This window comes from Aethalodelphis obliquidens, unplaced genomic scaffold (assembly GCF_003676395.1).
Source record: "Aethalodelphis obliquidens isolate GAN/ISIS:26980383/991018 unplaced genomic scaffold, ASM367639v1 scaffold12, whole genome shotgun sequence".
NCBI lineage: Eukaryota > Metazoa > Chordata > Mammalia > Artiodactyla > Delphinidae > Aethalodelphis > Aethalodelphis obliquidens.
Window position 1 is genome coordinate 20,789,708 of NW_020837956.1, and position 14,677 is coordinate 20,804,384.

Sequence of the window (14,677 nt, forward strand, 5' to 3'; positions counted from 1 at the left end):
CGTGAGAGTGACCACATCTTTTAGCTTCAGATCCCCAACCGTGTTCACCAGGGCCAGAAGTTGAAACAAAGGCTCAGGAGGACATGGTTTCTAACCTTAAGAAGCTTAAAAGAGACAGTTTAAGGGGGTGTTCATAGGGACTATGGAGTCACATGACGCTGGGTTTAAAATTCAGCAAGAAGAGCAGAGCATACTGTAGGCCGTCAATGTTAACTGTTGCTGTTGATCACATTATTAGTGCTGTTACTATTATCACTGGAATTGTTGCTCTTGTTAATATTCATATTGCTAAAGATGGCAGTGTGGGAATATGTGGAGTTAGCGTCTCCCCACAACTAGGGTGCCTGCGGCCGCTGGTCAGGAACCCTGACACCCAAGGAGATGGGAGGAACCCCAGAGTGAACCAGTAGGATGTAGGGGGACTGAGGCGGGTGGAGAAGTGGAGGCCAGTCAGGATCAGCGCCCCTGAGGCCGGAGAGATCAGGAGAGGCAGGCGGGAGGGACTCTCCGGGAAGAGCGAGAGAGGAGCGGAGGGCGATCGCCTGGCCCACTGGGGCCCTGGGAGCCTGCTGAGCTCCCAGGCCAGTACCCTGCCCTACAAACCCCCTCCAGGCCACGTGGGTCTTTGCGGGCATAGGAAGGAGGCTGAGGGGAGAACAGGAGAGGCAGGCAGGAGGGGGCCGTCAGAGACCTTTCTCTGATGGAGTCTCTTACTGCTTCGCAGCTGAGCTGTGGTTTGTCACGTCTCACTGTCTTTTGTGTACATGGTTCTCACTCTTCCCGTCATACTTTCCCTATCTCTCTGGGCAGTATTTGACTTCTGCCTGAGGTTTGAGTCATTCTTTACCTCCTTACTCACATCCTGTTTCTCCATGAAAACCTCCGTGATGACCCCGCTCACTTCGATCTCCTCGTTCTCTAATTTCGTATCCACTCTAATCCGTACCAGCCTGTTGCTATTTGTTATCTTGGGTTTTGACCTCTGATTGCTTTATTTGGGCAGATCTTCTGTTCTGTTAGAAAAATCTTCAACTTTAAATGGACTGTGAGAGCATTTTGTACTTTCGTATTCACTGTAGCACATAGCACAGAATAGGTGCTTAATAAATACTTGCTAACTCATCAATGACTGAAGCAGAAAGGCACTCTACCACGACTAAAGGATTTTGTCTACAAATTTGGTTGGCCTTTCTGCTCTGTTCCACTGGCCTATTTGAATATCCCTGTGTTAGTACTGCACTTCATAATTACTATAGTTTTTTAATTTATTTTTTCTTTTCTTTTTTTTTTTTTTTTGTGGTACGTGGGCCTCTCACTGTTGTGGCCTCTCCCATTGCGGAGCACAGGCTCCGGACGCGCAGGCTCAACAGCCATGGCTCACAGGCCCAGCCGCTCCGCGGCATGTGGGATCTTCCCGGACCGGGGCACGAACCCATGTCCCCTGCATCGGCAGGCGGACTCTCAACCACTGCGCCACCAGGGAAGCCCTATAGTTTTTTTAAAAAATAAATCTTGATATCTAGAGGAAAGCCTCCTATCTTTTTCTTGAATAGTGTCCTGCCTATTTGGCCCTTATACATTCAAACTTCCTTATAAATTTTAGAATAAGTTGTTAAGTTTCTTTAAAAAAAATCTGTTGCAAGAGGGATGGGGGGCTGGGCGAAGTAGGTGAAGGGGATTAAGAGGCACAAACTTGTACTTAAGAAATAAGTCACGGGGATGGAACCTACAGCATAGGGAACATGGTCGGTAATGTTGTAATAACTTTGTAGTGACAGAGGTAACTAGACTTATTGTGGTGATCAATTCATAATGTATATAAATGTCGAATCACTATGTTGTACACCTGAAGCTAATATAATATTTATGTCAAGTACACTTCAATTAGAAAAATAAAAAGGAAAAATAAATAAATAAGGTGATAAATATATCTCCAGGGCAAGAAAATATTATTTTGCAAGTACAAACTGGAATTATATCTCAAAAAAAGTGCTTGTCACAAAATTAAAGTATTTTTTGCACCTTAATAGAAAGTTAACTTTTAGACAGATAATTTAACAAATTATGTTAATGTTATTTTTAGTGTCAAAAAATAAAAAATATCCGTTGAAGTTTTAGTTGGTGTTACATTTAAACCTTAAATCAGTTTGAGAACTGACATCTTTACAATATTCAGTCTTTTAATCGTAAGCTTGGGATACTGCTTTATTTAATTGGGTCCTTTAAAAATATCTCAATAAAAGTTTATGATTTTCTCTACAGATATTTTGTACTTGTTTTGTTAGGTCTATTCCTAGGTACTTTAGACTTTTTGATGCTCTTGTAAGTGGTATCCTTTTAACTTGAAACCCAGAAGTACACAGCAGAGATAGAAAGAAAGCTCAAAGAGAAGCCCTCTATTTGTGGTCTGAGGAGCAGGAAAGGGGTCTCCTGCTAGACAGAAAGTGGAGGAAGTCCCTGTTTTCTTTTGTGATTGCTCTTTTTTACGTCTTTGGTTCTTTCCCACCGCAGTCCCTAGGCAGTCCTGCATGTTGTAATAGCAGCAAGGGATGGCCACGCACCTAAAACCCCAAGGGAGGGGAACCCTTGTTTCTGGCCAGAGAAACTGTGGTCCCAGGAACAGGGATGGAATCCCCATTAGTTTTTCTTCTTTTTTCTTACTGCTTGGCCCCATAGGCGGAGTCAATCTCAAAAGGTTATATGACAGGGGCTCCCCTGGTGGTGCAGTGGTTAAGAATCCACCTGCCAATGCAGGAGACACGGGTTTGAGCCCTGGTTGGGGAAGATCCCACATGCCACGGAGCAACTAAGCAACTAAGCCACAGCTACTGAGCCCGCATGCCACAACTACTGAAGCCCGTGTGCCTAGAGCCCGTGCTCCACAACAAGAGAAGCCACCACAATGAGAAGCCTGCACACTGCAACCAAGAGTAGCCCCTGCTCGCCGCAACTAGAGAAAGCCCACATGCACCAACAAAGACCCAACGCAGCCAAAAATAAAAATAAATAAAACAAACAAACAAGAAGGTTATATGACAGAGCAGGGAAATTAAAGCCTAGGCATTCTACCCAGAGTATCAGGAAGGGGTGCCTCTGGGAGCAGGAAAGTGTCAAGGAGACCGTGGTGAGGAAGGAGCTCAAGAAAGTGATCTCAGAATGGTGGGCTTACTGCCAGGTTGTGTGTGCATGCGTCTGACCACGGGCTTCGGTCTCCTGCACAGACCACTGCCCAGGTCTCAGACTGACTACTGGGTGGCTCAGCACACGAGACAGATCCCAAATAGGCTTTGGCAACTGAACTGACATTGGAGCCACAGTCACAGAAGATGGGTAGGAACTGCCAGCCTGAAACTAACCATCTGCTAACTGTCGAATGCCTGCTAAAACAGAACAGAGCAAAACAGTCAGCACTCTCCATGGAATTTAAGCAAGACCCAAAGTCCTGTAAAATAATGTTCATACTGTACAGGATACAGTCCAGAATTGCTCCAGATATGAAAAGCCAGGAAAATCTCACCAACTCTCAAGGAAAAAGACGATCAAAAGATGCCAACCCTGAGATTATACAGACATTTATCAGATAAAGATTTTAAAGAATATATTATAACCCTCTAAGAATTAAGGGTGAACCTCTTGAGACAAATGGAAAATTTCAGCAGAGACGTGAAGGTATAAAAAAAGAACCAATAATTCATATACACACGCACACACACACGAGTACAAGTAAAACTGAGGTAATCTAAGATTGGTGGATTGTAGCAATGTCGGTATCCTGGTTGTGCTTTTATGCTATAGTTTTGTAAAATGTCACCTTTGGGGAAAACTGGGTAAAGTGTACAAGAGATCTCCCGATACTGTTTTTTACAACTGCATATGAATTTCTAGTTATCTCAAAATTTTCAAATAAAAGGAAAGACTCAAACGGATACTTTAGGACTGAAAAATATAACTGAAAATAAGAAATTACTCTGTGGGTTGACTTCACAGAGTCTCTCTCCCCCACCCCCAACCCAGTTTCTGCTGTTGTGGTTCTGGCCCTCACTGCTGGCCTCTGCTTCCAGTCTCTCCTCCTCTGGTTCATTCTAAACTTTGCTGTTGGGGTAATGTTATTCACCTGTGACTGTTCATGCCCTTCCTCCTTTCCAAAGCCCATCAGAGGCTCATTCCTTACTGAAGAGCTCCGGTTCCTTTGCCAGCACCGTTACCCTCTAAGATTTTACTGTGGCCCATCTATCCAGGTTACTTCTCCTGTGTCCCCCCAAAATCCATTTTATTCCAGCCAAGCTACTCATCCTTCTCTGACCCTGTCTTTCTTTAAGTTTTTTTTTTCTTTTTATCCATCCGTAATGGCAAACTTCAGTTCTTTCTGATCATACCTCCAGTATTCACTGGAAGAAATCTGACGTATCTCTCAAGACCCATATTGGAATGTGATCTTCTTTTATTTTTTTTTTATTTGAGTATAATTGCTTTACAATGGTGTGTTAGTTTCTGCTTCACAACAAAATGAATCAGTTATATATATACATATGTTCCCATATCTCTTCCTGCTTGCGTCTCCCTCCCTCCCGCCCTCCCTATCCCACCACTCCAGGCGGTCACAAAGCACCGAGCTGATCTCCCTGTGCTATGCGGCTGCTTCCCACTAGCTACTTACCTTACATTTGGTAGTGTATATATGTCCATGCCTCTCGCTTTGTCACAGCTTACCCTTCCCCGTCCCCATATCCTCAAGTCAATTCTCTAGTAAGTCTGTGTCTTTATTCCTGTTTTACCCCTAGGTTCTTCATGACATTTTTTTTTCTTAAATTCCATATATATGTGTTAGCATATGGTATTTGTTTTTCTCTTTCTGACTTACTTCACTCTGTATGACAGACTCTAGGTCCATCCACCTCACTACAAATAACTCAATTTCGTTCCTTTTTATGGCTGAGTAATATTCCATTGTATATATGTGCCACATCTTCTTTATCCATTCATCCGATGATGGACACTTAGGTTGTTTCCATCTCTGGGCTATTGTAAATAGAGCTGCAATGAACATTTTGGTACATGACTCTTTTTGAATTATGGTTTTCTCAGGGTATATGCCCAGTAGTGGGATTGCTGGGTCATATGGTAGTTCTATTTGTAGTTTTTTTAAGGAACCTCCATACTGTTCTCCACAGTGGCTGTACCAATTCACATTCCCACCAACAGTGCAAGAGGGTTCCCTTTTCTCCACACCCTCTCCAGCATTTGGAATGTGATCTTCTTGATGAGGCATTAATTTATCTTTATAACCATGATTATTGTCTCCTCCTTCTATGCTAGGGCTTATATCAAACATGTCCTCATATTATGGTTATTCATGTCTTTCTGCCACACCAAATTGAAAAGGTCTCCCTTTAGGGCTGGGACCGTGGCTTGTTTTGTTTGCGACGCTCAGAGTGCCAAGCTCATTTCTTCACCCAGAACGCTTTGTAAGTGAGTAGAACTGGAATGGATGCTTGATGGAATTCGACACTGGGTGGAGTCCATTAGGTTTCTTATTTACATAGTTTGGTTCTGTAGAATTGAAACAGAAGTCTTAATATTAAGTAGAGTATTATTCATGAGGTCTCTTTTAAAATCAGTGTTTTGGGGGAGTTGGGTGTAGTGAGAGTCGGGTAGTCATTCAGAGAGTACAGGGTTTCTTACTATCTGACTCTGACTTAAATGAATAATTGCTTTAATGATTTGCAGAAATTTTTACCGCAAATTTACTATCTAAATAGACAGTCTGCTACAATGAATTTGCCTGCACACACCAGTGAAATCATGAGTTGTTTGCAGGTCTTAGTAAGTGTGCAGCCGTCATAGCTGTATCAGGTTTGCTTTACACGCTAGCACTGTGCAGACACACTAAGGAGTGCCTTAAGTATCAGACACTTAGATAGCTGTGTTTTAAATGCTTTATATTATTTAGAATTCCTTAGTGGATTTTTAATTAGGTGGAAAAGATACTTTAGTGATATTTGGGGAAAGTGATTGGGGTTTTCAGATGGGCTTAGGAATACATTCTTTTCTTTTCCCTTTAAATAATGAAACATTGGGGAAACACTTTCTCTGGTTGAGAAGACAATTTGATCAGAAAACATCCCAAATTTCAGGCATTCAGAGTAAACTACCTTGTTCAAAGTCATCAGGCAAATGGTGAGCAGAGCCAGAACTGGAAGTGGAGAGCTCCAGAGAGACAACTGGAAGGTAACGGATGGTGACAGGCCATCCACACTGTGCCTTTGGCTTCCCAAAGTCCAGATGACCTCCCCTCACTGTCATATTGATTGACTAAAGCGCCAATGCTGAGATGGCCACAAATCCCCAGCACATGGGTACAGCTGCACTTTTGTCTCTAGGAGGCTCTAGGTTAGAACATAACCTTCCCGTTTGCAAGCAGAAGTAGAGTTGCCACCAGCCAAAGAGGAAAACAGGACCCTAATGAGCAAGTTTCATGACCACTGCAATGTCAACAAAGAAAATGGAGGCAGAGAGAAAAGAGAGCTTGAGTTTTTTTTCACAGGGTTTTTGCTGTCTCTTACACAAATCTGAGCCTAGGTCTAAGCTTGCCCTTTTTCAGTCCCAACTTCCCTGGTTATAAAATCATGTTCGGCAACTACTCTGAAAGTTATTAAAGTTGCAGCAGGAAACTATGGGAGGCCAGAGAATTTCAGACAAAAGTTATTGCATCAGTAACTCAGAAACTAATCCCTAAAACAATTGACACATTTTTCCAGAGGGCTAGTGCCAATACAGAAATGGAAATCATTGTCAAGGGTCACTGTGTACCTGGAATTAAAATCCATCATTCCTCAGAGCAGAGAGCTATGATTTTGGAAGAATATGAATAGTCATGCCTTTTATCACCATATTTCCTCGAAAATAAGAGTCCTTTATTTTTCAAAAGAACAAGAAAAATTCTGCTCTCTTTGTGTTTTTCCTTAAGGACCCCTCATTTACATTTTCTTTTCAAATTTTTTTTCTTTGACAGTCACACATTTAAACAGAAGGCCTCCTTTTCCTTATTCAATTGTACTGGTTTTATTTTGGATAGAAATCCTGTTGGGTACAGTAACAGAGAACAAACTACAACAGCAATAATCCCTTCTACATAATCTATTGTTGGGAAACTTAATACACTTTTTTTTTTAACATCTTTATTGGAGTATAATTGCTTTACAATGGCATGTTAGTTTCTGCTGTATAACAAAGTGAATCAGCTATACATTTAATACACTTTTATTAAATGGCTGAGGCACTGGCTCCAGTGATCTGAATTAACTACAGAAGAGCACAGAAAGGGAACAGAAATGCCTTCTGCCTTCAGCAGAGCGCACTGCCTGCCCAACAACATGGCAGGGACCGGAGACAAAAACTCCCATCCAGGAACACCCACCCGAAAGACCATAGATTGCCTTAGGCGACGCCTTCATTACCAAAAGTTAACAGATGGAGAAGATTTAATGGGATCTTGGGAATTCCCTTGCTGTCCAGTGGCTAGGACTCTGCGCTTTCACTGCCGAGGGCCCAGTTCAATCCCTGGTGGGGGAACTAAGATCCCGCAAGCTGTGCAGTGCGACCAAAAAAAAAAAGATTTGATGGGATCCAGTGTTAACAAGCAAATAAGCAAATGGAGAAATGGGCCTTCTGATTCACTGTTGGAGGACTGACAACATCCTCAGAGTTTTAAATGTATGTACACTTTGACCCAGGTTCTAAGAATTTGTTCTAAGTTAGTATTTACATAAGCACACAGGGTTAGCCTCAGCGTGAGAGGAAAAATCAGGAACAATGCACAAATCATTAAAAATGCAATCATTGAACTGATCATGTAATTTATATTTATTGTCTTGTGACATACTGTTGAGTGGCAAAGTGCAGTCACAGCAAGCTTATGTGTGTATGACCTTATCTGTGTAAAACTGTAGCTAAAAGGCTGTTCACAGAGGAGTTCACCATGGTAGTCTCTGGATGACCTTCTGGGTGACTTTTACTTTCCTTGACCAACTTTTCTGGATTTTTAATATTTTTTATACTTGGGGTTTGGGAGGGTGCTTTAAATTTTTTTCAAACAGAAAGCTAGTCTTTCCCTAAGTTCCTTCGTACTTGTACTGCCATACCTAAGCCCAACCTAGTGGCAAAACACTATGAAACCTTGTGATGTGTTCATGGGTGTATCCAAATGTGAAAATTCATCGAATTGTACACTTTTGTACATGTGATTTATTTATTGTAATGTACATCAATTACACCTCAATAAAATTGTTTCTCTTTAAAAGGAAAGAAAATACAAAATAGTCCAGGTAATTTCCATTCTCCACACAAAATTGTCAAAATAACTATATACATAAAAAAAAAAACCCTGAATCAATTTTGGAAAGTAAATTTGATGTTCCAATCAGTGACAGGAGGCTACTCCAAGAGGTTAATAGCCTGAGTGAGGTGTAAAAATGTTCATTTAGTTTATTCTCCGTTCTCCAGCGGTGTCAGTGTCCTTGATTATAGATAGATGCAGTGCTCAGTGTTTGACCAGCTTCCGTCTTCTTCTGTTTGAACCTTTTTGCGGAGTCCACGTCAATCTTAGGTAACTTTTACCCCAAAGCATATGCTTCAGTGCACTTTAATTTTCCTTCAGTAAATAAATAGCACTTGCTAGCTTCCCTTAAGTAGCTATATAGCAAACCTGAGGGTTCTGAGACTTTGGGATCTGATAAAATTACAAAAACCAAGCATTCTTTCCAGAGATAATAATGAATACACTGATAAATGCTTTGAAGACAATTCCTTCACTCTGCTGGCAGATTTTCTCAGACATGTATATTCTTTTCCTGTAAGACTAGCTACTGAAGTAGTCCAAAGGTCTGCAGTTGCCTAAAAAGTATGACAAAAGGAACACCAATGGCTACAGTGGGTTTAAGAATTGGGTCTCTGAGTTAGCTGGACAAGAAAGAAACAAATATGTGTGTGTTGCCGTCAGAGTCACCATCCTCAGAGTTTTAAATGTGCATACGCTTTGACCCAGGTTCTAAGCATTTGTCCTAAGGCAGTATTTACATAAGCACACAGGGTTAGCCTCAGCACAATCAGAAAGAGGAAAAAGGGTTCCACCTGTTGGTGCGGCATGAAGAATGTGGGCCAGTGCAGGGGTAGGACCTCTCTGTGGGTTAGGTCTGCTTCTCATCACCGTTTTTCTATGCTTTTCCCCTCTGCTTTCCAATGCAACCAGTTGGACTGTGCTGCAGGGAAGAATTGGGCGCCCAGAGAACCCGTTCCGAGTGGCCCTGGAATACATCTCGAGTGGAAACCGAAGCTTGTCTGCAGTGGACTTCTTTGCCCTGAAAAACTGCAGCGAAGGTACCTGAATCTGGCTTTCCCCTCCACTCCTTGGTAGCTTGTTGTCTTAAGTGGGTCAATTACCTGCCGCCATGATTAGCTGGGAATGTGCACACTTATATAGAAATGTCTACAGTGCTTTGGGTCTGATTGTGAGTATTGTCAAGTGCTCCATAGCTCAGCTGATCAATTTTCAAAGATCAAATATAGTATTATATCTGCTTAACTTAAAACTTTATCAAATAGAATATAGTCTTTGTTAGATAACACATTAGCTTAACTCCCCTGGCTGTCAAATACTTTCAGCTATGGTTTTGTTTTGTTTCGTGGAAATTTTCAAATGTTCACAATTGAATAGAATAGTGCAGTGAACCGCCATGTACCCTCAACTCAGTTTCAACAGTTATCAACAGTCTGCCATTTTTGTTTCACGTATATCTCCACCACGCTAACTTGATAATGATTAGTATTTTACTTTTCTTCCTGAGGTAAAATTTACAACTATGTATTTTTAATGATTTGATTTAAGCTGTCATTAAGGGACAATGTGGGAAATGGTTATATGTGAATTTTTTTGCTTATTTTGTAAAAATCATTAGGGCATGGTCCACTGTGTCATTGAATTTCTTTTGCATAAGCCCTATATTGTGAATTTATTTCAAGATTTATTACCAAGAGAGGGCATCTCTCTCCTGAAGAATAATTTGTTGATTTTTTTTCTTTTTGCCTTTGTTGCCAGGCAACTCTGAACTAAATGCAGTACTTAATCACAATAATTATATCTGTGTAGTTTTTTGTTGAGCTTATTTCCCCCTCCCTCTACAGAGTTTTTGATCTTCTATTCTTATTTTCAAGATCATGTTTTATATGTATCTTTCATTAGACGTTGCCTCAAGTCTGACTGGTATGCAGGATAAGATTGACCATCAATACATATATGAGGTCGATCTTTCCTTGGTTCTTCGGAAAACCTAGGGTCATAATTATAAACATCCTTTATTATTTCCCACATGTAGAGGGTATACAAGATGGGCTTGAATTATACAAATCTTCAGGAAAAGAGTTGCTTTCGTTGCCACTGTTCTGCTGTGCCTGTCTCTTCCCAGTGGCTCACTGGGAAGGGCGCTCTCACCTGTGCCATGAAACCTGTGGTCTGGCGGCCCAAGAATGAAGTGTTGACAGGAAGGAAGCCTGTGGCACTGCCAGACCTAACCTCTCCATTTAGACTGTTCGTGAACAACCATGAGGGCCCATAACGCACAGCCATCTGTTGCAGGTAGAGGCCCCGTTTTGAATCTGGAGCTGGTATGCGAAGCGGACCCCCTTTGGTAGGGAGCCCACTGACCACCCAGTTCCTTACGTTGCTGTAGCTCTTCATTCATTGCTGGCCTTGCAAGAACTTTGAAAAAGCGTATTTGTTTCTTTTTTTCTTTAATCAAAACTGATTTATGTGTGGGAAAAAGAGAAGTCACCATAACATGATAGATTGAACTTCAGTTCAAGTTGAAAAGTTGCTTAGCCTGTGATGTGAGGCACTGTACAAGAAACATGTGGTTTGGGAGAAAGCCAGGAGCTTGTACAAACGTTTCCACACTCACGAGCTTAGGGATTTGTGAACCTCTCTGTGTTCACAAATGTCAAGGGTCTACCTATGTACTGTCCAAAAGAGGCCATGTGTTGAAATGGAGCCGGTGAACAAGAATGTGTCAAGGAGAAGGCATTAGTTCTCAGAACTGGCCTAATTGCATTTGAACAACATCAGGAGAAGGGAATAAATGACTACAAAACTCCAGGTATCAGGCCCAGCACAAATAGTCCTGCAAAAATTCTTTCTACCTTTGAAGGATATCAGCCAGTTGTGCACAATTTTCGTCCTTTAGAACTTCCTTTCAGCTACAAAAGTTTTCCTCTGTAGCTTATGTTGCATTTGCAGTGACCTGTTGCACAGTTTAAAAGACATGTTTCTTTTCTGCTTCTCTACCTTTATGAAGCCAAGAGAGATGACCTCTCTAACTTTCTCTAATGATCCAGAAAGTGTTTCTTCTGGCAGGACACTCTCTTAAGGAGGGAGAAAAGAAGTCTTCATCTGATTCCCTAGGGGAAGTAGACTGGCCAGGAGACCCAGGGAGGTTCTCATGGCCCAGCTACCTTCCTTCAGAGGCTCCAAGTCCAAGAACAGATGGCTTCCATAGGGAACAGGTGTCCTTTATGCTCCTTCTCAGGCTTAGAATCCTGTGACCACCAAGGGGTGTGAAGGGATCACTGTGGATCTGTGTAAGGCAGAGAAGAACAAAGTGATCCCAGTGTGTCCTGAGAACTTCTAACTCTTCCTCCTGTTAGAGAACAAATTCAGGTGCATATCCGTTGGTGTGGACAAGTTGCAAACATAAGAAGCACCCTAAAGCTACCCTCATATATTTAAAGGGAAAGAGTTGTTTTGGAGGCGTACTCAAGGCCTGTTTGATATAGACAAATGTCTGCGTTTTCTGAGGTCATTGCTTTAGTTAGGTCATGAAGAGGAGGAGCTAAGAGGAGAGAAGTAATATCTTTGAGGGGGTGATGCTGATGACATGCTAGCCAGATTGTTAATAGGTTTGCAGGTTGTCTGGTCTACTTTCTATAGAACTCTACAACCCTTCCTTGTCCCACGTGAAAAGAGGTCCCTTTTTTTTTAAGAAGATGTTGGGGGAGGAGTTTATTAACTAATTAATTTATTTTGGCTGTGTTCGGTCTTCGTTTCTGTGCGAGGGCTTTCTCTAGTTGCGGCGAGCGGGGGCCACTCTTCATCGCGGTGCGCGGGCCTCTCACTATCGCGGCATCTCGTTGCAGAGCACAGGCTCCAGACGCGCAGGCTCAGTAGTTGTGGCTCACGGGCCCAGTTGCTCCGCGGCATGTGGGATCCTCCCCGACCAGGGCTCGAACCCGTGTCCTCTGCATTGGCAGGCGATTCTCAACCACTGCGCCACCAGGGAAGCCCCCAAGAGGTGCCATTTTAATTAAACTGGAGAAAGGGGAAGTTGGACAATTTTCCTCGCATAGGAGATGATATCTATCTGTGGGTGTCATCAGGGCAGAGGTCGTGCCTCTTTCCTCTCTGAATCCTGACACCTATCACAGTATGTAACAGTTAATAGCCGCTCAGTTAATAAGCAATAAAAGCTCACATCTGTGGAACACTTACCATGTGCACAGGCAAAGTGCTGATCCCTTTACGTGTGTTAGTTATCTCCTGCGAGCTTTACAATAATACTAAAAAATAGGTACTATTATCCTCATTTTACATATGGGGAAACTGAAGTTCACAGAAGTTTCTAAAGTTGCCACAGTCATTCAGTTAGGGAAAAGTAGAGCCAAACTCAATCCCAAGTCAACTGGATCACCAAGCCAGTATTTCTGTCCATGACATTCTGCTGCCTTAATGGAATGTGTAAAGGCTGGAGTTTTGTAGATTACTGGAAACCTTAAAATTACCCTTGACTCTTCCTCTTATCCCTACATCCAGATGGTCAAGTCTTGAGCTCTAGGCTTGTGGCTGCCTCACAGTCTATCTGTTGCTATCTAGATGCTACTGTTACTGCTTCTCAAGTTTATCCTTCTGACTTCATTTCCTCAGCCATGTGCCTTATGCAGGCCTTCACATATGCATACTGGGACTTTGGCAAGAGCCAGCTGGTCTCCCCGATATCATTATCCATCCTTCGCACATTACCAGGAAAATCTCCCCCAAATTCCTTTTCTTGTGGCACTTTCATGAGGATTTCAGTAACTTCTTATTGTCTACCACGTCAGAAATATAAGGGCTAGAATGGACCACCTCACTCATTTCCTGGGGCCAGGAAAATGATGGGCCGGGGGTCACCCAGCCAGTTGATGGTAGAGCTGGACCATCTTGACTCTGACCTTGGTATTTTCACCACTGCTCAGTCTTGCCTAGAAAGCCCCAGTGTCTCTGCCTGATTTCCAAGGTTCTTACAATCTGGCCCCCCTGTATCTGTTCAACATTATGCCCTCTGTTCTCTACACCTTCTGTCCTCTAGTCAGACTGGTGTTCTGTACACTATGCCAGGAGTGCCCTACTTGGCCCCAGGCCTTTCATTTTGAACACTGATTGATCATTTATGATCTAGCTTGGAGCCCAAACCCTCCAGAACATCATTCTCAGCTAAAGAAATTCTTCTCGGAAGACTTTGCTCTCTGCATCTAAATTTAGTAGCTGTTTTATAATTATTTCTCAACTAGTCATTTTAGGACCCTAACTTGAGGTTCAGAACCTTGTCTTCTATTTCTTTTATTTCTCCAGGGGGCAGTTAACACCATGCTAAATACATAAGAAACACAATGTAAATACTTGTTGACTGATTGGCTAATCAATCAATTGATAAATGCTACTCCTGCTTTTATAGCTTTGGGCTACTACTCCCAAAAGAAAGTAGCAGTGAGTGGAAATTACTTGGAAGAGGTTTTCCCCTCATCTTGAAAGAGCAGTGTGTATATTCAGCACTGAGGGGAGGGATGTCAGCTCCTAGAGACACCCATGCCCTGGCTCCCAGGGAACCCTTAACCCTTTCGAAATGACCTTTCTTCAGCAGACAACCCAGAGCAATAGGATTGTGAAGGACACTCATGGGGACCCCTCATGTTCAGAGAAAGCTACAGAAAGACATATGTCAGAATGGCAGGATTAGCATACTGAAAAGGATTTGAAAACTATCAGTGTGCCTCTGACCAGCTCATAAAAATACATATTACAAACACCCATCTAGCACCTTCTATGTGCCAGGTCCTCTTCTAAGCACATTGCTTATATTACTCATTAAGTCCTTATTGCTGTGAGGTATACATTATTATTATCATCACTCCCATTATATGGATGGGGAGATCGAGGCACAGAGACCTAAGTAATTTACCCAAAGTCTCACAGCTTTGGCTCCAACTGGCTCCAGCATCCATACTCTTATCTACCACACATTGCTGCTACCTGTAGAAGGTCCCTGCTGGACAGGACCTCAGAAAGCATCTAATCTGCCTCCCTCCACCATGTGGAAATTGAATGCACAAACACCTAAAGATTTACCTTGAACTTTGACACACTAAATTACTGATTAGCCCAATGTGCTTTCTACTTCCATCTCATGGTTGTCAAGTTCTCACTTTTTCTAAGAAACCAATTTAGAATTTCCCTCTCCCTGCCCAGATGGGTCAAAGGCAGTTTAGGAGGACCACCACCCCCTGATCAACAGTGGGCAAATCAATGGCTCCAGTGTAAGCTTAAGCATATTTTACTGCAGGTCACCATAGTTCCACTTCTCTCTAATGAACCTGC

At 42.4% G+C, this 14,677-nt stretch overlaps 1 protein-coding gene across 1 annotated transcript in view; it reads left to right on the top strand.

Annotated features, from left to right (window-relative positions):
* The window catches only part of LOC113624185 (ALK tyrosine kinase receptor-like), a 174,203-nt gene that overhangs the window by 95,362 nt on the left and 64,164 nt on the right, over positions 1-14,677 (top strand). The window contains exon 2 of the mRNA XM_027113919.1: positions 9,248-9,375. Coding sequence (XP_026969720.1) covers positions 9,248-9,375 — 128 coding nt within the window. The remainder of the gene's footprint in view (positions 1-9,247; positions 9,376-14,677) is intronic.